The sequence below is a fragment of the Poecilia reticulata genome, chromosome 11 (assembly GCF_904066995.2).
Source record: "Poecilia reticulata chromosome 11, P_reticulata-male-v2, whole genome shotgun sequence".
In the NCBI taxonomy this organism is placed as follows: Eukaryota; Metazoa; Chordata; class Actinopteri; order Cyprinodontiformes; family Poeciliidae; genus Poecilia; species Poecilia reticulata.
In genome coordinates, this window is record NC_088840.1 from 20,663,596 (window position 1) to 20,686,359 (window position 22,764).

The 22,764-nt window shown below is 35.5% G+C and overlaps 1 protein-coding gene and 1 long non-coding RNA gene across 2 annotated transcripts; one reads left to right on the plus strand and one right to left on the minus strand.

The window, feature by feature from the left end:
* Window positions 1-1,450: 1,450 nt before the first annotated feature.
* Window positions 1,451-22,193, minus strand: LOC103472903 (prostate stem cell antigen-like). Its single transcript, XM_008422771.2, has 3 exons — window positions 21,994-22,193; window positions 6,169-6,279; window positions 1,451-3,373 (listed from the first exon to the last, which is right to left on the minus strand). The coding sequence occupies exons 1-3, from the start codon at window positions 22,040-22,042 to the stop codon at window positions 3,150-3,152; spliced, it is 384 nt and encodes a 127-aa protein (XP_008420993.2). The 5' UTR covers window positions 22,043-22,193; the 3' UTR covers window positions 1,451-3,149.
* On the plus strand, window positions 7,778-15,373 carry LOC145553648 (uncharacterized). Its single transcript, XR_014089704.1, has 3 exons — window positions 7,778-8,215; window positions 14,176-14,235; window positions 15,142-15,373. It is a non-coding gene; the product is annotated as an uncharacterized LOC145553648 (long non-coding RNA).
* Window positions 22,194-22,764: the final 571 nt, after the last annotated feature.

Below are 22,764 nucleotides of genomic sequence, written 5' to 3' on the forward strand. Positions count from 1 at the left end.
AATCACTCCTGGCCCAGTGCAAATGGCTGAGCTTGTGGAGTTTAGCCACAAGCTCAGCCAGCTGCAGCTGAAACTCTAGAGTTTCAGCTGCAGCGGCGGATGGATTGTGTTCACTGACGATGCTTTCTGGAAGTATTCCTGAGCTCATGCTGTCATTTCCTAGACAGTGGCATTCCTGTTTGAGGTGCAGTGACGTTTAAGGGCCCGGAGATCACAAGCATCCAGTAGTTTTACGGTCTTGACCCTCACGCACAACGATTGTTCTCTGAATCTGTTGATGATGTTATGCACAATTGATGATGATAACTTAAAAGTCTTTGCTATTTTACTCTGGGTAACACCATTCTGGTATTGCTGCAATCAATCAATCAAATTTTATTTGTATAGCACATTTCAGCAGCAAGGCATTTCAAAGTGCTTTACATAATTAAAATAAAAACAGCAAGTGATAGTGAATAAATAGTGAGAAAGAAAGAGATAAAAAAAAGATGAAAACATTAAAACCTGCACCCTTTTATGACTTCAGTTAAACATAGTTTAACTGGGATTCTAACCCTCAGGGACTTTAGTCAAAAACATCGTTTGACAAGGACTCCAACCTCTAGGTTTTTAGTTGAACTCTGTCAACTGGGACTCTAAACCCCGCAGAACTTTAGTCTTTAGTTAGACGTCGTTTAACTGGGACGTTTTCCGGGGGGCTTTACATCATTAAAACGTAGAAAAGAAATAAAAAGAAATTAAAAACAAAGACATAAAAACATGGAAGACATCAAAACCCGCACTCTAACCCTAATTTAGCCATAAGCAACTCTTTCTGTACAACACCATCTTTCTGTGATCCTCTTACCATCTTGGCTTCAGAGAGACACAGACGCTCTAAGAAGCTCTTTTTATACCCAATCATGTTGTCAATTGACCCAATTAGTGTTAATTGGTCTTCCAGCTGTTTGTTATACGTTCAATTTCCTTGAACGTATAACAAACTTGAACGTATATTGCTACTTGTCCCAGCTTTTTTGGGATTTGTAGACACTGTGAAATTTTGAATCAACATATTTTTCCTTTAAAATGTTACATTTACTCAGATTAAACTTTTCATCTGCCATCTATGTTCTATTACAAATAAAATATTGACATTTGCCATCTCCACATCATTGCATTCAGTTTTTATTCACAATTTGTTTAGTGTCCCAACGTTTTTGGAATCCGGTTTGTATTTCGTATTTGTGTTCAAAACATTAATTTCACCCACTTTCAAATGCATGTTTTTTCTCAATGTCTTGTTATGTCCCGACTCAATTATCAAAATGTTGAATAATTTCAGGTTTTTTACGTATGTTTTCCACACAGGCGAGTCGTGTTTGTGTGTCATACTGGAAGAACTGGTCAGTCTGGGAACGTTTCCATGGCGATTCTGTTTAGAAAACACCTTGAAACAAACAGCTCACTCTTTCCCCATTTTCCAATTTTATTCACCTTTGTCAAAAACTATTTTACAAAGAAACATTTCACCTTAAAGTCAGACACAAATTTCTGATTTTGAAAATATTGAGGAAACATCCTTAAAAGGAAGAGAAACATAACAAAGAGAAAGTTGACGTAAATAAATGAAACCTTTAAAGGAAACGCAACCTAAACAACTTAAAAAACATGTAAAAACTTTCATCCTACAGTTTCTGATCAACCGCTGTAAATGTATAACTTTGACACAAACATCAAGAAGCCAAATAAAACTGATGGAGTCATGTGTTTTTTATAATTAATCATTTTTAAGATAGCAGAAAAAGAAAGATGGGCGGCTAAAACAAAACCAAACAACTACCTAGAAATACGAAAAGAAATGTTTAAAGACCAAACGCGTTCTATTTGGCTTCTACAGCATTAATTTTAAATCAGCAGAAAGAAATACTTTCCAGATCTTATTCCAATGTTAAAACTAAAATATATCGTACTTTATGTAATATCTACCATTAGATTAGCTTAGCATGTTTAACAGCTAGCTACTGAGAATGACAATTACTTATCTGTCTTTTGTTTGCAAAAATAACCTCAGTTTTCTTTCTTCAATACTTGGAAAATGTGTCACATGTGCGATAGAAAGATATGTGGGTTTTTTCTATATTGTGAGCTAGCTAGCAAGCTAGCCGTTTTGCAAGTCACCGGTCAAGAAAATGTTGAATTTAAGATTAAGTTTCCAGTTTCTAACATACTGAGTTGAAGTAGAAATGCGTATTAAGCTCCTTTTTACTTTGAATTAATAATATATGTCATTAAAAACAAACGGCACTTTGGCAAACATTTGCTACTGCATTTATCTTACATTAGGTTAGCTAATCTAACTCGGCTAAACCAAACGCAGAAAACTTAATCCGGCTCTATAAGTGTATTTGTGTGACCAGAAATACTCTGGCATGCCTTTAAAAAAATTTAATAAAGAAAAGTGGAATATATGTCACAAATAAGACTGAAACTTGTTCTACATTTACAGAAAACCAAACCAGCATTTACTTATTTCGGTTAACGTTAGCCTGTTAGTTCCCAAGAAGAGGGTTAAAATCTTTTAAGCTAAAGCAAGAGTAAGTCAGAAATATTTCAGTTTCTGGTTTCTGAGATAAAATGCAAACAAAGCTCATTTTTCCCCCCCAAATTAATGCAGCACATCTGAAACAAATAGCATTTTGTGCCGTCATCTTACAATAGCTTAGCTTGGCCAAGCTAGTCAAGGTAATTGCTGAAAAACGGTTAAATATGTCTTTTAAAAAATCCTTTGTGTGATAAAAAAAGACAAATCAAATTATGTTAACACTTGGTATTAATGTGTTGTATCTGGATTTTCTTTTTCTATATTTAGACAGACGTAAAATAACAACTTCCTGTTTATTTTAGCTAAACGTAGCCAATCACCAAGGCTTAAATCTGTTCCAAGAGCAAAATGTTTACGTTTCAATACAAAATCCGTAAAGTTGTAAGAACACAGAATTTGCAAATGTGTTGCAAAAAATTTAGATTTTAGCTTAATTTCCAGTTAATTTAATTTTTAGGAATTAAATTATGTAAAAATCACTTTAAAACATGCATGAAAAACAAAGATCTAGTGCTAGAACGTGTATGATGGTGCTATGTGTCTGTAAGCTCTTTTTTCTGGAGTATTAAACCATGAAGTTGGCAGCCAGGAGAGAAAACATGGTGACCGCTGCCAGGCTGAGGGCGGAGGCGCCGGGCAGGCCGGGCGCCGCGTTGCACAGGTTGGTGTTGCAGCAGGTTTTGGTCATTTTGTAGATGGTGGTGTTGGAGGTGCCGGGTAAGTTCACGTTCTCCGTCTGGTTGCATTTTGCCACTTCAAGGCAGCCCTTCATTTTGATTTTCACATCACCTGTAGAAGAATAAAAAACACTATTTAGGTTTGACTATCAACCAGTAAATCCATTTTCAACCCGTTTCAATGAAAGTTGTTCAACTTGTGGCTTTTTGGGGTATTTAAGTCATGTTTAAAGTCACTTTAGTTGTTGAACAAAAAGTATTTGGGATTTTTTTGTGTGTCGTACAGACGGTGAGAGTGAACATTTTCTACATATACTTTTCCCCCAATGGTTTTCTCAAGATAAATTAATTTCTTGATTGTTTTCTCAAAATAACGAGTTCATTTCCTGATGGATTGAGTCAAGTTTCTGACTTTTGTACGAGTTAATTACCTGATTTTTATGGTTTTCTCAAGATAATGAGTTAATTTCCCATTGGTTTTCTTAAAATAACCAGTTAATTTCTGCTTGGTTTTCTCAGAATAACGAGTTAATCGATCAGAAGATGATAGTTGTGTGTTAACGCCGATTCCCTCTTCCTGCACAAAGACATGCATGAAGCGGTCATGCAGGTAAACTCTTGTTTTGCTTGTGCTCGTTCCCTTCAGTGGCAAAGTGTTTAACTCCAAGTGATTGTAAATTTAAAACCATCACCGGAGACATAATGGCAAAAGAAAATGACACATCAGATTTTAAAATCTTGACATGATTGTTTTGTGATTTTGAAGGTTTATGTGCCAGGAAACAAAGTGAGGATGACTGGCAGGAAAACGAGTCAGAGAATTTACGGTAAACAGAATCCAAGTCGACATCCTGGTTCAGGTTTATATGTGTATAAAAACTAATAATAATAAAATACCTGCTGATATTTTGTGAATGAACTGTTAGTTTTTAAATTGTAGCCGTTTTTCACACCTTCACATTTCTATTTTCCTCATTCTTTCTTAAACAAAACCACTTTATATCCATGTGGTTGTTTAATTCATGAAAATATTTACCTACAACCAAAAAATAAACAGATAAAGAAACAAATATATTTAAACACCATTTATAATTGACCTAGATTATATATTATTATCTGAAAATGCTGTTTTACTCATATAGACACTTACAGAAATATGATAAACTTTCTGTTGCATAACATTTATTCATGTTACACAAGATTTGCATGATGTTGATTCTATTTTAATTATTTGTTTCAGTGTTTTTAAGCCAGTAGTACAACTTGATCATGTTTTTGTGTGTGTTGCTATTTATGGGACATTTTTTAAGTGCTGTTAGACACACTGATGTCATAAGCATTGTGTCTGTTTATTGCTGATAAGCTAAGAGAAACTTATAGAGATAAAATGTCAGTGGAAACGAGCAGAAAAAATATGAATAAAACCCAAGACACTTAATTTCAGCTGCAGCATTTTCCCTAAAATCAAGTTCTACTTTCCCTTCGTTTTTTTTTCTTGCTAGGTAGCAAGGCTATATTACCAGCTAGTTCTTTGTGTTTCTTTTAAGCACAAAGATAAACTTTTCATTGACAAAAGTCCCACAAAAAAATAAAACTGAGTAATCCTACCACAACAAAATGTAAGACTTGTTATCTAAGGCCAACTTAATTTTTTTTTTTAATGAATTTAAGACATTTTAAGGCCGTCATTTTACATACATAAATGTAAGACTCCCTGAAGACGGAGGGTTGGAGAGTTAATGTAAACCCAAAATCATTGCCGAGCATAAAGAACCAAAATGGCTGCCTCATATTTGGGTGGCGAGAGGGAAATGTGATGACTTCTCGGTACATATCCTGCGGATATTTTTTGAAAGTTCACTTCCTGTTACATTTGAGAGCAATCCACCTCTCAGATTAAACAGGATTAAGGTTTTGCCCTGCAAAAACACTAAATCTTACCAAATATTTCTGGTCTAGTTTCTAGTGAAAACATCTTACTACACTTGGAATATGACAAAACTAAATTACAAGTAACTTAGCAAGACAGAGGCTTATTTTAAGTAAACAATTCCTTAGTATTGATGAAAAAGTACTTGATCCACAGGCAGATAAATTAATTTAAAACAAAACATTTTCCTCATGTTTCTAGTAAAATGATCAGCCAGTGAAACTAGATCTTGGTTGCTAGGCGACGGGCTGCCGTTGCTAGGTAACGGCGCTAGTGGAACTAGCACTTTATCAATATTAAGGAATTATTTACTTAAAACAAGTCATGATATCTTGTTGAAAAGCTACTTTTGAGTTAGTTTCATCTTATTTCTTGTTTTTCCTTGATTTTTTATTTTTAGTAAGACACAGGAATTGTTTTGAGTAAATAATTCCTTAATATTGATTAATTTAAAAAAAATTCTTTCCATTAGCAGATTATTTCACTTCTAACAAGATATTTTCTCCATGTTACAAGTTAATTTATCTCCCAATGCAGCCAGTACTTTTTCATTAATATCAAGGAATTATTTAGTTAAAACGGGTCCATTTCTTGCCAAAAAGTGTATACCAAGATATTTGCACTAGAAACCAGACCAAAGTTACTCGATAGGTGGAGTGGAGTGTCTTTGACTGGGTTTAAATCCAGCTGAGATGCTCTTACTGTTGGAAAATACACCAACATGGCCGACTGAAAATGTTCCAACATTCCTCCACAGCAATAAAAGCGACTCTGTGCCACAAAGGCCGGCCGGCCCAACCAGTTACTGGGTATGGGGAGGAGCCGGTGGAGCAAATGCCTGGAAACCACACCACCACCACCACCATGTTCTGCTGATAAACATTTCCTTAAAAAACAAATTAGTCACCCAGCGGTTCAGGAATGCGGTTGTGAATGATTATCTCATCACGGCGAGGCGTTTTTGATGAGTGACTCACCCGTTCCCCCTTCGCCGCTGAAGCAGCGCTCCCCGACGTTACACATGGTTTTTGTGGTCAAGCAGAGGTTCCACAGGCCAATGCTGCATTTGTAGCATTCCAGGTTTTGACCTGTTGGGTTTGAGGAATCAAGGGTTCGGGGAAAGAGACAGAAAGGAGGAGAAGAAATGTTTACTTGTAAATAGATGAGTACAGCAAGTTACTGACAGCAGAACCGCTTGTTTGGATCAGAGCAGGAAACCAACAGAGGTGTTTAAAAAAATAAAAATAAAAAATGAGGAAGAGCAGAAACGATTTCAGTCCTTTAAAAGGCGGCTAAAGTATGAAACGATAACAAACCTGTCACAATGAACACGGACATTATTTGAAACAAAACTTAAAAATTATTGGCAACAATATGAACATGCTTTGATTTAAACCAAGGTGTCCAAAGTGCGGTCCGAGGGCCATTTGTGGCCCTCTGGATAATTTTTTGTGGCTTCCCAACTGCAGTTCTGGAGGAATGGACAATTTTTCAAATTTCTTTTAGATTGACAAATTTTACTGACAAATAAAATAATCTTAAAATTACACACAAAAAAATTGGTATAGCACAAGTTTCTAATTCATTGGCCAGGTTTTTGTATTATAGGACCACAAAACATTCAGTAACTTAACTGACCCCAATATTACTAAACCTTTTTAATTTTTGCATCTAAAAAAATATTACATTTGCGTCAATAAAATCTTTATTAAAATAATAAATGACAATTTTTTTTAAATTTAATTTGATAAATGAAAACAGTTTGGACACTACTGATCGATCTAAACCTAATTTAATTGTAGCTCTGGTTGTTTGTTTAGGATCATTCTGCTGGTGATGAACCTCCACAACCCCACAGCATGATGCTGCCACCACCATGCTACACATAGCATAATGAAAGTTCCCCCACGGCCTTTAATGACCTTCTTTCATAACATTCTCTAGCTTTAAATGGCGCTGCAGCTTTCTCCACGTCTCTCTTCCTCCTCATTGTTAAGTTTGATTCTTGCCCTCTTATCTGCACGCTCACTTACAACCGCAGCACATAAGACTGGCAGATTGTGTTGGATAAAGTAATCATGAGAGGCTGCAGAGGGAGGAATAGATAAAAACAAAATGTGCTTCACTTGGTGTCATCGTTAAGACGTCTGAGTGAAGCCCTGCGCTGAACGGTGACGGATTCTCTGCATCCAAAATGAGTTTGTGCTGCATCATTGGGTATTAAACCTTTTTATTTCCTTGTGTCTTAAGTTTGAATGACAAATAAATCTCAGGGTCTGGGATCTTACAGACTTTATAAACCACATCATAAAGTTTTATGTTTACTAATTTTCTTGAACAGAACCATGAGGCCGGAAGAGAACAACTGGACTTGTATACAAGTTAAATAAATAGAGAAAGTCTCTGCTTACGGATTGGGTGACCAGCTCTGAGGCGAGCTAGCTAGCCATCTAGTCAACTGTCCAGGTAGCTAGAAAAGGCACATCTAGCTAGTTAGCTACCCAGCTAGCTAGCTATGTAGCTAGATACATAGCTAGGCGACTTCTGATGGGAGCTAGCTGACCAGCTAGTTAGCTAGCCAACTCTCTAGGTGGTGTGGAGAAATAAGTGAGTTTTGTATATTTTGAGTATCAAACATAAAGCTTCATATTGCAACACTGTGTTAAACCCTTTACAAACTTGTATCCACATTATAGTTTGAAATGTTTCGGCTCAGGATAAGATGAATAACCCAGTTTGTACCACAGTTAGATAAGGAGCACAAGAACAGGATGCAGCGGGTCAGAATGTTCTAGCAGCAGAATAAAAGGTGAAACATCTAAGAAAACACAACTCCTTAAATGGTTAGCAGCCAAGAGGGGAGAGTTTCATGCAGTCTGAGAGGATCTGTATAGTTTGTGTGTAAGGGGACAGCTGGAGGGGTTCGCGACGTCTCGGGGTGCGAGGCTGAGAGATGAAAGTATGAGGTCCTCGCACTCAGACACGACCTCCTCCTCAGGGACGCATCGCTGGTCGTGTTTGTGGGTGAGTCGTGTCTCCATTTGGCCAAATGCATGGATTTAATAAATGTTGAGTGGTTTTACATTCTGGTTTGTGGCTCATTTTTGTGTCTTGCCTGAAATATCTAAGACCCGGGTAGAGATACGAGTTTCTGAAGCGATGGTTGTTTCCGTCTCTCAACAATGGATAGAAATGGCACAACTAGCTAGCTAGGTGACTTCTGATGGGAGTTAGCTAGATAATTAACCAACTATCTGGCTAATTAGGTGTGCATTTTCTTGCCAACTATTTAAATAGCTAGATGGTAAACTGTATAGCCAACTATCTAGATAGTTGAGCCTTTCTAGTGCTTTTTCTGGTTATCTAGCTAGATATCCATCTAGCTAAGTAGTTAGACAGATGGCGTTTTGTTCTTTTGTGTAGTTGAGTCACTGGGTGTTTAGCAGAAGGACTGCATTGCTTCGCATTCTGGTTTTTCTTCATTCCTCTGATGAGTTTCATCCTCCTGGTAGCCGGAGGCCAAAAGGTGCATCAGGGTCAGGATGATCTCTCTCGAAACTGAAGCCTCTGCAACCCAACTGTGTGATGGAAATGCTTCTTACTATTTAAGTTTTACTTTTGGACACGGTTTATTACATGAACCTGGCATAAAAACCGCTATTACTCCTGATTTGTAATTAAATTCCCAGAGGCCAAGAAACGAAGGATAGGACTAGAGACGTTTTAGGACTTTAAGGTTTCTTTAAAAACAAATGATGGCATTAAAAGGAAGGTATGTTGGCATGTAAAAGATCTGAAAACACACTGATGAGCTCAAGATAAAACTCGGTTTGGGATTTTCCAAGATGAAACATTTCCGTGTTGGATTTGTTACAAATTTAGAAGCAGGAAGCAGCGAGACGAGGCAGCTATAAATACAACTCTAATCAACCTAAATAAATAAAACCACTGGAGCAAAGAAGCTCTTAACAGCACAATAGAGGAAAACTTTATTTAATTCATCCTGATCCAAGTTTTGATTGATGTTGGATTAAAATAAAGGTTTATCTGCTGTTTCTTTGGAGAAAAATCCAGATTTTACTCATGAGTTTCTAATCATTTAGTTTTTTTCCCCACTGACAAGCAACCCAGCATGTCTGGATGTTAACATGGATACATTTCAAGTGTTAAATCATGAAATTGTTGCCGTTTTTACAACAAACGGGGCTTTATCAGCTAAAAAGTAATAAAATTACAGTTTTTTTCCTTCCTCCGAGATTCAACTTTATTTTTAAGTTAATCTTTAGCAGAAGTTACTTTAGAAATTGATTGAACTTTGGTGCTTCAAACGTGTAGTTTTCAATTCCCGTCATTTACTGCACGTCTTGCCTTCCTTCTTCCTGTTCAGCTGCTGGTGAGCGACAGAAACCTTTAAAAAAACAACTGTGGTGAACTGGTTTTACTGTCAGGAAGACGTACGGAGAATGCAGCTTTTCTGGCTTCACAGTCAGTGACTTTATGTCACAGCATTGAAACAATAAACATGATTTCATCTCACATCTAGATGTCTGTGTACAAAATATGCAGATTTGGGGACAAACACACCACTTTGTGTTGCTAAAAGGTTAATCAGGGGTATCCAAAGTGCGGCGCATGGGCCAACTGTGGCCATTTGATTCATTCTGTGAGGTCCGATCTAAATCTGGTCCTCTGAAATTTTCCATGGAGAGTTTTTCATCTTCTTAAAACGGTGAATTGTTAAGTAAAACACCAGTTTTTATTTAATCTTGTTGCATTGAATAGAACGCAGTTGGACACATTCATTCATTATATTTGACTAAATACAGCAAAAATTGTTGATTCACATTTTGGGAATAAACTAGAAACATTTTATAGACTTTTAAAAAAAAATGGAGAATAACAAGGCCAAATAATGGTAAATGTACAATGTTAGATGTGTTATTTATCGTTGTGCAGGCAAAAAAAAAAGATTTAAAAATTATATTTTTGAGTTTCAATTTGGGGAGAAAAAAAAAAAGTACTCAATACTTTCAACTTGTGGATTTTGACAAAAAGTTTGGACATCCCTGGGTTAAATCGTCTGACTGTAAAATCATAAAAATCCTCGACTATAAATAGAAATAAAACAAAGTTTTTCTCCAATGTTGCTTTAAATGTAAAACATATTTTACCAGCTGCTGAACCAGAAAATAGTAGAAACTGAACCATAACTACATTTGTTTTTAATTCAGGATTTGTCTTTGCCGCCATGTTGAGCCGCTTGTTGCCATGTTTGGCTCACCGTATGTGTGATTAAACACCGACAATGAAACGGCATGTTTTAGCAGAACCAGTTGGCCCAGTTATCATCCCAGTATCTTGTGACTGGTGGAAAGTACGTCATTAAAATAGTTACAGACTGTTCCTTCCTTTGTGACCCGTTCTGATTTATGAGTCAGAGATACAAGCGTTCAAATGGATCATTACTTACACTTTGAACCTGAAGCATAATTGTTTTTCTTTGGTTTATTCAAATATTAAAATTTCACTGTATTTCTACAAGTTTTTATTAACATATCCCAAGATCAAGTTTCAGAGTTCCACATTCATTTGGCTAAAATGATTTAGCTAAATAAACACAAAGCGAAAAACACAAAATCTTACCAAATATTTGTAGTGGAAAGATCTTAGCACACTTTAAATAAGACAAAGTAACTTAAAAGTAACTTTTAAGCAAGATGAGAAAATAATTCCTTAATATTGATGGAAAAATACTAGACTCACTGGCAGATAAATAAACTTATAACAAGAAACTTCCCCGTGTTTCTAGTGAAATAATCTGCCAGTGGAGTAGAACTGGGTTGCTAGGTGACGGTTCGAGCTTGGCTGGCGTTGCTAGGTAACGGCACCAGTGGAACTAGCACTTTTTATTTCCTAAAACAAAGCTCTATATCTTGTTGAAAAGTTACTTTTAAGTAAACTAGACTAAAAATACTTGACGAGTTTTGTGTTTTCGCAGTGTGTGTCAAAGTTCAGTGGGTCACCCAGAAGTTTCAACACGACGCGAAATAATCTGCCACTGGATCCAAGACTTTTTCATCAATATATTAAGGCCTGCAGTGTAAATGTAACCAGATTAATCCGTCATCAAGTTATGAATTAAACGCAACTCTGAACAGGAAGGACTTGAGATTTAAAGAAATCAGTGTTTCGGCTGTTTTTGCATTAGTTTATTCCAGATTTGTGTTGCATTGAAGCTGTTCTTTAATGTGTTTTGGTGCCAAGCCGTTCTGTGATTTATAAACTAAAGTGTTTAAAAATGTGTTCCCTGAGCTACAGACTGTAGACCTGGAAGTTTAAACAAGCCCGTCAGAACCGGTCCGACTTCATTCCGGTCAAGACGAAGCGGTGAAACGCTTCCAGTGCCACTTTCACAAGTACATTTTGTGAAGATCGCAGAGTTCTGGCCCAAAATGTGACAACTTTAAAAGTAGAAATGTTTTATCTGAACGCCGTCATAATGGATGAATGAAGCAATGGCTGATGGGAAATGTTGAGTTTAAAATATGGACAAAATAAACCAATCTATCCTGGTTTTATTTATTTTCATTTAATCCTGGTGATGTGTTGAACTCTACTTGAAATACCGACTTTAAATTCCTAAAATGTTAAACTTTGATTGTGAGAACGAATTTATAGTTATCATTTTCTAACAATAGACCTTTAAACAATCTTTGATTATTGGAAACTGTTAACTGAAATATTTATTTTTGGTATTTTTGTGGTGAAATACGACACAGAGAACTACTTGTGAAGAAAACGATAAATGAGCAGTAAAAAAACAAAAGGAGTTAAACTTGGACCCGTATGAAGGATAAATAAATGCTGTAGAAACGTTTGCTGAGGGCTTGAAGGAAGACATGAAGTCCGGTCCAACTTCATACCACGGATCAGACAAAAAGATGCGTTTTAGTGCGACTGTCACTTTAAAAATACATTTTGTGAAGAATGTAGCCGTTTAAAACGTGACTGGACCTGAAATGTTTATTACATGTTCATGTTTTGAAACATGAAATGTTTTAACGTCGACGCAGCAAGTTTGGGCCTTAAAAATGAGAAGAATTTAATCAGATGCTTTAGGAAAGTATACAAGAAATGTATGTAAAAGTTAAAAATGAACGAAAAATAGAACAATCTGTTGAATTTATTTAATTTGTAGATTTTAAAACACCTGATTTCAAGAGCTTTTTTAACCCCTAATTTTGATATATTTTGGATTTCTTTCCCCCCCACCCCCCTTTTAAATTGGTCATGATCGATTATTATTTGACATTTCTGGAAGCCTTTTTTATTTAACCCTGCTGATTTTTCTCTTATTTTTACTTTTACCAGCAAAAAAAGTGACGATACTGAAAAAGAAAGAAACAACAACACACCCAAGTAAAAACTGTTTAGAGGAAATAAACAACATCTGAGAGTAAAACCAGAGTCACGCATCCTTTGGTTTGTTTTAGGTTAAATAAACAGAAATTATTCATTAATTAATCAAATTTCCAATCCATCACAGGACAAAAGACCATGAACACATTCATTCATAAGAACATTCAGAAACTAATCAGTCACAGAAAATTTGTGAAAAAAATCAACTGAAATACGAGCAAAACTATTGATCAGAAAACCTGATTCCTCACATGCAAAATGTAAAGATCAATACTTTGATCATTTTTCTTTGACATTTTCTGAAGTTGGCAGATGTTTTCCTTAAAGAAAAATACTATAAATTCTGTTGTAGTACTCGTTTAATCTCATCTCACTGCAAAAACACAAAATCTGACCAAGTATTTTGGTCTAATTTTGACATCAAAATGTCTTAATACAATTAAAATAAGACAACACTAACTTACAAGTAGCTTTTCTGCAACAAATGGGAGCTTTTTAAAGTAACTAACCACTTACTATTGGTTTAAAGAAAATACCTGATCCACTGGCAGATAAATCAATTTAAAACAAAACATTTTCCTCGTGTTTTTAGTGAAATAATCTGCCAGTGGAACTAGAACTCGGTTGCTAGGCGACAGGCTGGGCTTGGCTGGCGTTGCTAGGTAACGGCGCCATTTTAACTAGAACTTTCTCACCAATATTAAGGAATTATTTACGTAAAACAAGCTGCTATATCTTGCTGAAAAGTTTTTTGTCTTATTTCAGGTGCACTAAGAAACGAAATTTTGTGTTTTTTCTGATTATTTTTCTATAAATGTCTTGTTATAATTTAAATAATCCACCAGTTGAATTAGTAATTTTTAATCAATATTAAGTAGTTATTTAATTAAAACAAGCTCCTACATGTTACTGAAAAGTCACTTGTGTTTTTTTTCAAGTGTACTTATGTATCGACACTTAAAATAGATGTTGTGTTTTTGCAGTGCTGCTTGTGCCTCTTTAATTTTGAGCAACAAATACTTTTATTACTGCTGTGGGCATTTCCACAGCATGTCATCTATCAAATCTTTAAAGCAAATAAACATTTGCTTATGAAGTAAACTAAAACTAATTAAGTTGCGTTGTACTTCTTGACGGTTAATTAAAGTACTTTATAGTTAAAGTACTTGCATAAGAAAGTTGAAGTTCACCCATGTTTCTGTAAAGGATGGTGATTCAGCGCTCGCTGCGCCGGTTTTGGCTGCACCCAGGCTTTTGTTGCTCCTCGTAATGCACACTTTAAACGTAGTTTTGGAGTCTAAATAAGTAACAAGTGGAACTTAAATTAAGGATTTTTAAAAATAAAAATCTGAAAAGTGTGGCGAGTCAATATTTTTGTTGAATCACCTTTATAGGAGAAAGTGTCACATTTAGAAACAGGAAGTTGTCTTTGCATAATATCTCAGATTGGATGGGAGGCAGATGAACATCAAATTTAAAGTTGAATTTAACAGAAAAAAAAATTGGACTTTGACTAGGCCAGAAACCATTCCATTGTGTCTGAGTTTTTTGTTTCTTGTTTTTAGCTTCCCGCCTCTGCTAAAGGGAAGGATCCCACAGCATGATGCTGCCACCATGTTTGTATTGTAAGTATTTTGGACAACTTATTTCATCTTTCTGCTGCTGATCATTTATTTCTGGAGTGTGTAAAAAATATCCGTTTGTTCGCCTGAGCTGCAAAGTTTCAACGTTTTGTTGTTTCTCTTTTCTCAGTTTAGGTAAACGTAAAGTTATTTTTAAAAATCATTTATTTCACTATCACAGAGTGATTTGTGTCAGTTTATTACATAAAAACTATTAAAACAATGACTGGTAAATGTAGACTTGAATAAAACCAGCAGCCTTGTTGGCATTAATGTTATAGTTTTGTTTGTGCGTTTTAATTCTTTGTTATATTTGTAAAATGTTATAAATCTTGAGGCTGATTATCTTAATTTTGTGTTTTAACTTTATTTGTGGTTTTAGTGATTTCATTTTTAGAGCAAGTGAAATTGGCACCAGAGCACAAAGAAAAAGAAATTAAAATATTTTTTTTTAAAAACAGAAAAATCACAAGTGTGCCAATAATATACAATATTATATACAATTAATAATATATTTAACTTTGCATTTCCAGACAGTCTTATTGATGGGATTGTCTTTTTAGTAATGTTTGCAAACGTATGATTTCGGAAAATCTGTATTTCGAGACAAAAAGTAGTCCATAGGATTAATCTAAAAAAATAAAACATTAATTTTGGTTTGTGTTGATAATATATCTGACTTAATCTTGTTTTGCAGTCACTGAAGCATTTTGTGTTTCCTTTAAACATCATATTTAGTTATTTTAAAAGTCCAAACTACTCAGAAACTAATTATTGACTTAATGAGATGAAGCTTTGTGGCCAGAGTTTATGGAACAACATTCGCTCCAACGTAGATGAAACACAAGAAAACAGAGATAATAGTAACATAATTTCCTTGTAGTTCTCATTATTCTTATTTTCTGTCAGACTGAAACCCCAGAGGCCTGAAAACGGCGTCAGGTGTTTTCTGCCCCGCCCGTCGCCCAGCAGGACCTCAGCGCTCAGCAATGCAGCCGGACGGCCGCATGCCTCTCCTCCCTCTACAGTCTCTGGATCCGGTCGGACCCGATCCGGCACGCCTTCCCGGCTCTGTTCGGGTCCAGACACGCTCTGACGCAAAGCGAGCTTTGTTCCCAGAGATGTTTCCGTCAGTGACAAAACCAGGCGCATAGTTTCCAAGAGGCTGAAAGACGAAATTCACTGTTTGTTTCTCACCAGATGATCAGAGGTTGTTACGTTTGTTACGTTTACTTTATCTAAAAAGATTTTAAAAAAAGATAAGTTTAGGAGTATTTCTACTGTTACTTGAGGAAAATGTCTGGATTTTCTACCCACTGAATGAAAAAAACAAACATAATTTAGCCATAAATTCACCATAAACAGACACACAGCTGCAGTGTAAACTTTAATTAGTTTTTATTAAACTTATTCTCAGCTTTGGAAACAATTTATCTTTGCCTAATTTTGTAAGGAAATGAGATTAATTTTAGATTTTACTGGAACGTTAATACGTCACTTCCAGAACCGTCTTCACTCCTGGAGCAGGAAGAGACGCCCCTTTAAATGAAAAGCTTCTTAAATTAGAAAAGGGGCTGGGAAAGTTTGTTTGTTTTTGTACAAAAACATTCAAACCTTTTTTAAAAAAATTATCCAGACAAAACAAACCAACTCATTTTATTTTAAGATGAGCAATATAATCACATCATACTCATAATTCCTGAGAATTAAACCATAATCTAACTTTACACCGTTCAACAATGAGCAATTCTTAATTTTATTCCCATTTAACCTTTATTTAAAGATTAACTAAACAGAAAAGGTTTTATTTTTATTCTGTTAAGAGTTGTAAGCTTTGAAAACTCACTTCCATCTAATTTTGAGACCAGAACTGACTTTAAAATGAAGATGAACTAAAATTGTATTAATTTTAACCGTTTTTCATTCAGTAGCTTTAAATACATTGTTTTGTTTTTTACCCTTTTACTGATTTAAGATCAACTTTTAAAGGTACTTCTAATGATGCGAATTGGCTACAAACACCATAGATCTGTTTTTGTATCCATTCCTATCAAATAAAAGTTTAAATACTCAGAAATATTAAATTTAGGGCATGACAACAACATAAACAGCTACAGAAGTGAAGTAAGTGAGTTTAGAGGCCTGGTTGGTGTTACTGGACCATTTTAATCAGCCTTTAAAAGCCTCGTCATTCTGACCCGGTTGTTATATTTATGCGTGTAAAGGAGCACTTTATACATAAATCACATATGAAAGTTTTTAATTGTCATTTTTTTGCATCAGGAAGTTGTTAGAATTAAACATTTTCCATTTGTAGATAAATTATTATACAACACTATAGAGGTGATGTCATCAGTTGTCAAGCAGAACTTAGAAATGTCACCTGGATGTACTTAGTTTAATCACTGAAGGGCCCTCCATTATGGCTTCATGTTTTGTGTAGTTTTGTAAACTTAAACTTGGATTGCAATAATTTCAGAACCCAGTAAAGATCAAATTATTTATATAATTACACCCCAGCATTAGCAACGGGTGTACTTTCTTTTTGTATGGAGAAGAGTCCAAATGAAAAGCATTTCTGTCTCTAAACAAACGGCCCGTTTTAGATAATAGGTGTGGCACCGATGAGTTCCTGGTGTTATGCTGCCCCCTGGTGTTCGGTCAACAGAACTGCAAGCTTCAAAACTAAAACAAACTCTTCAGAGAAAAAAACCCGGAAAAGACAGCCAAAATAAAGGCAGGTGCAGTTAAATTAATTACAATAAAATAAAGAAGGAACAAAATGGTCAGTTTAATTCATGATCAAACTAAGAGTGAATCATTTTGGCAGCATTTTGGCACCTTGAAAAACAAAAATGCGTCTGTTAAACCTGAGGGCGTTTGTGTTGCAATCACTTTTAAGTAGTTTGCTTCCAGTTGAAACAAGTTCTGTTCAGGTGTCAACTTATTTGTTTCTGTGTTCAGGTGAAGTCAAGAGGGAGTTGGATCCCAAGTTAGAAAACAAAAATAATCCAGTAAGCTGTGACTCTGAGAATGAGCTGAAACTGAGAGACGCTCCGTGAGTCAGACTGTGGAAACATTTTAGGTCCAGTCAGTGGGTAAACAAGATCATCACGTGAAACGTTAAGCAAACGTCGTTTCCAAAGCTTCTTTGTCGAGGAAATAATTATGTGTACATTGCAATTAAAAAAAAACAAGCAACAGGGGCAATTTAATCTGCACGGGTGCTAATTAAATACTTTGTTTTCTTATTTGATTTGAATGGGAAGAAAATTAAAAGCTGAAATCTATAAAAAGAAAAAAAAAGAAGTTTTTCTAAAATTAAGACAAAAGCTTTTTCTAAAACATGGTAGGAGAAATGTACAATTTTGTTCACGGAGACTAAATAATTAGTTTCATTTGTCGTTTCTTTTCTTTTGTGTATTTATTTGGGTATTAAAGTGTTAAATGTTGATTAGAAGTTAAAGTTGTGTTTTTGTAGATTATGTCATCACCAATATATTACTTGAAAATGTCTCAAAATAACCTTTTTACCGTTTATCGCAATAAATTCAGGGAGAATTTATTGTCCAGCTAAATTTGCTATCATGACAGATTAATACACTTTAAATAAGACAAAACTGACTTATAAGTGACATTTCTGCGACATATAGTAGCTTATTTTAGGTAAATAATTCATTAATACTGGTTCTAAAAAGGTACTAGCACCACTGGCAGTTTATTACACTTCTAATAAGACATTTTTCCATTAGATTAAATTAATATACCAGTGGAACTAGAACTTTTTAATCAATATAAAGGGATTACTTACTTAAAACAAGCTCATATACCTTTCAGAAATGTTGCTGTAACTTTTGTCTTACGTCAAGTGAATTAAAAGATTTTCAGTAGAAACTAAAGCACAAACACAAGAAAGCAGTAAAACTAAACAGTTTTTAAGTAACTGGATACAAAGTACATCCAAGAGCTACTAAATCAACAGCCACCTTGTTTTATTTTTCCTTCTCTGGAAAAGTCGTGACATAACAGGCTCAAAGTTACATGGAGGTGAAACTTTGTGCTTGTTTTTCTGGCAGTCGTTTGGGGAAACCTCCCAGCAGCCTGTGACATGTTGATTCCTGCAGCTAGCATGGCTGAAACCAGCCACTTCCCTAAACCTGGCCTCCTGGTCAATTCCCAAATAACTTTATCTGCATTTGTGACTCAATCTTCTGTCACAAAGTAACATATATTTAGGCTCAGCAACGTGGGAGTGAGGTCAGTGCCCTGACATGGAGCGAAGAAAAACAGACACGATGGGAATATACCGCCCCTCTCTTACGGTGTGGTCTGAAATATGAGAGCGAGTCAAGATGGTGGAAGAAACCCCAAGAGCAAAACAAAACCGGGACACAATGGATGCAGGACAGATGGTATATTTGAATGTCCTCTGTGTTTAAGGAATGCGAGAAGGCAACTTTTACAAGTTGCAGAGTTTCTCAGGCAAGGGTTGCCAAGTCGGGACATGATTCACCGATTTTAAAGAGTGTAGAAAAAATACTGCAGTGAAACTCAAACACGATGCCTCACCCCGACCTGCAAAAACAGCATTAAAGTGAATCCAGCAGAGCACAGGCTGCAGAAAAACCTAAGCTCCGCCTTTCATCCATCAGTTACTGACACTGGTGGATCTATAAAGAAACATATAAAGGTTAAACTGACTCTTCACAGGTTGCACAAACTGAAGTTAGCTTTTCATTATAAAATATTTCTTATTTTATTGTGTACTGTGTTCATGTATGTTTATACTTTGCTTTGTAAATAAAAAACACTAATAGAGTCATCTCTGACTGATTTATTGGACTCCAGACATTGGAATTAGCAAATGTATTAACAAGCTATATCACCTTTAGCCTACAAAATAAAGGAACTGCTAACTTTAGCTTAGCAAATATGTCATTCAACTACAATTACTCACAGCGTTGAATCTTTTTTTTTAAAAATAAAATTAGTCATTTCTGACTCATTTATTGGTTATTATGTTCTGGAAACCAGTAAATCAGTAAATTGTCATGTTAAAACATTTGGCTAAAGCTAATATTGTTAGCAAGCAACATTAGCTTTAGCCTACAAAAATAAACAACCTGTTAGCTTTAGCATAGCAAATATCTCCAGAACTGATTTCTTTACTATTCATTAAACTAGTGCAACAAAGCTACAATTGCCCAGTAGATTATTCAAACTGAAGTTTGGATTGGACTTCTCATTAGCATAATAAAAAAAAATTATGCAATTTATTGTGTACTATGTTTATGTGTAACAGGGTTTTATTATGAATGTGAAGCTTTTTTTCTTTATTTATTTATGTGAGTCAACAAGTTGTTTCTCCGAGCATTTATTAGTGGTTTAAATTCGTTAACGTTGCTCTTGGCAGTTGGTGGTTACCGTAGCAACCAGAAACTGACAGCTCATCCCCTCACCCCCCTCCCCCACTCCCGGTTTCTGTTGCTGTTTGTAACCATTTAGGATCAGTTCTGAGTTTTCTTGACAAATATTATATTTTAAAATACATTTGAGACAAATGTAATGGTATACAGTATATTATGAGTAATTTTGCTATGTTTTGTATATGTTTAACTGTTATTAAATTTGTTGTCAATTTTAGCTAGGTTTAATTTAAAAAAATGCTGCTAACCGCTGCTAACTGCTCATTGGAAGCTATTGCTTTGTAGTTTGTTTAGAGTTATTTATTATATTTTATATAATGTACAGGGGCAGAAGCTGCTGGCCTAAAGTTAACCACCATCTTGATTTCCTCTTTTGTTAGAATAAATACATTGAACCTGAGGCAACATAAGGATTATGTATGTATGCTTTATAAATAAAATACACTATATATTGGAATTGTAATAAAACATGGAATTAACAAGTGATGTTAGCATTAGCCTTATACATCAACAACCTGCTAGTGCCAAAATTGTTAAATAAAAGAAATGTAAAGATTTAAAACTAGCCCAGAAGGAGACTGAACGTTGAGTTGTACAACAGTTGCCCTTGAAATAAGGAATTTTTCAGTTGGCCACAATAACAATTCAAAACTTATTTATTGCTGCCACAACTCACAGCATGATGTTACCCATTTAGCAAAACTGCACCAACAATCAGCTCCTTTTGCCTTATCCCACAACATTCATCTTTTATCATCCAATAACTGCACCACTGCATGTGACCCATTTTTGGTAAGTTATGCAAGACGTTTCAAGCAGACTACATAAAAAACGAACCCACCTCGAATTGCAAAACTGCAGCAAAAATTCACTGAAACTTCTACGAACAAGACAAATTTTCCCCAGAAGTAAAGTAAGACAGATTTGCTTCTTCTGAACCGCCTGCTCAGGGTAATTTTAAGCCGTTTCTTAATATTCGAAACCAAACCACAACTCCAGCTTATTTATTATGATGCAAGAAAAATAACTGAAAACTCACCCCACCCCTCCCTGTTGCTGTTGTTTATCTCCCTGCCATTTGAAGTGAAATCTGAAACAAAATTGCCTGGAAGGTGCAACCTTTTTCAGTCCTCAGACAACGGAGCTCCTAAATTTCCAATTACAACCACAGATGACACAATTTACCATAATTTAAATGGAAATGTTATTAGGTACACCTCTTCATTTAGTTGATTGTACATACAGCAGCTCAAGGTTAGGTAAACGTTGCCTGGTCTGATGAGTCGCGCTTTTTTTAGACGGCTGGACCACAATTTGGTGTAAACAACCAGAGGCATGAATGCATCATAGTTTTGGTCAATGGTTCAGGCCAAATACAGATGTGGGAGATTTTTACTTGGCGCAGCTGGTCTGAGCGATGTTGCCTTCATTTATTACCCATCTGCTGGTGGCTGTTTTCAGCCAGATAACGCATCAAAATCACCTCCAGTCACACTGTTGGACATGAAAACGAGCTAATCTGCTCTCCAATGGCGTCAACAGAGGGCAGATCAAAAACTCAAAGAACATCCTGATGCTACCAAATTTAATTATCTGGTCAAAATAAACCAGAGTTTTACAGCTTGTTGGATCTGTGCCATGACGATTTTAAGCATCTCTTAACTTTAAAAGTATCTTAGCTAGTTATACCTCATACAGTGGAAAGTTTTTTAAACCTTAAAAAGGACTTTATGAAAACCATGTAATCTTTTCAAAATCCAACACAATCGTTATATTTGCAACATCCAAATAAATTAATGCTAAAAAGAAATGTAACTTGGTTACCAAAATCCAAATTAATCTTTAAAAAAATGCCTTCCGTGTCAAACGACCCCACCCAAACGTGACGGCGTTTTATTCATAATTGGCTGAAAGTTTTTTTGTTTTGTTGTTTGTTTGTTTTATTGGATCTTGTTTATTTCTGACTCATCAGCTGAACACACCCAGCCTGAAACCTGAAGCCAAAAAGATGAAGTTTGGACTCCAAACAAAACCAACCTGACTAAATTTGAACCACATTTTATGTAAAGGAGACGAAATAATGTGGTATTTCACATAAAGGTAAATGATGATGTGACCTCATTAACTGAAAAAAAAAAAAACAGTGTAAAACTGTTAATTCTAATTTTAAAACCTCCAAACCTGTCCTTGGGGCGAATTATGGCACAAATTGTAATCATAAGTAAAAAGCAGTAGGAAAAAAAGGTGATAAATTGCCGTTTCTTCATGCACTCTGACCGATGAAACAGTTATCTTCGATTAATTTCATTGATTAAATTAATTAGCCACTGCTTACCGACTGCAAAGGCGAGTCCGGCGACGAAGACAAAAACGATTCTGTTCATCTTTGGAGAAAAGTCGAGGAAAAACAAACAAATAAAAAGTTGTCAGGAGAGGAGACTCTTGGGAGGAGACGGAAAAGGCGCTGCGTGTCTGTGGAAACTCAGACCGTTATGATCCGGGAGGAACAGCAGAGTTTTTCCGACATGGAGGCTTTTATATCCCTCCACCTTCTGGACCGAGACGTCACCGTGATCCGGTCCGGGCGGGCGGGAGGACTTCACGGTACGATGGGTTCGGCACAGGTAAATGTGGGCGGGGGTCACCTTTCAGAAAGCAGTGGGGGAAGGGGGAGCACCTCGGCTTCCGTACATTTCACCCAAGCAAGAGTAGAGCTACTTCAGCATATTTTTACTCAAGTGATTTGAAAAGAACTTACTCGAGTAAGAGTAAAAAAGTATTTGGTGATAAGTAACTCATCAAATTATTAAACACTTAATTTAAAAATTACATCATCAAAATATAAAGTTAAGTGGAAATTTTGGTATTTTAATGACCAAAATGGCAATAATTCAAGTAGGAAAAAAAAATCAAATCTGGCATAAGAAAACTTTTCCAAATCAGTTTCTTTCAACAAAAAACGTATTGAACTTAAACAAAAACCGCAGCTGTGCATCTGTTTATGGTGAATTTTTGGTTAAAACATGTTTGTTTTTTATTCAGTGGGTAGAAAATCCAGAAATTTTACTCAAGTAAGAGCAGAAATACTTCAAAATAAAATTATTCA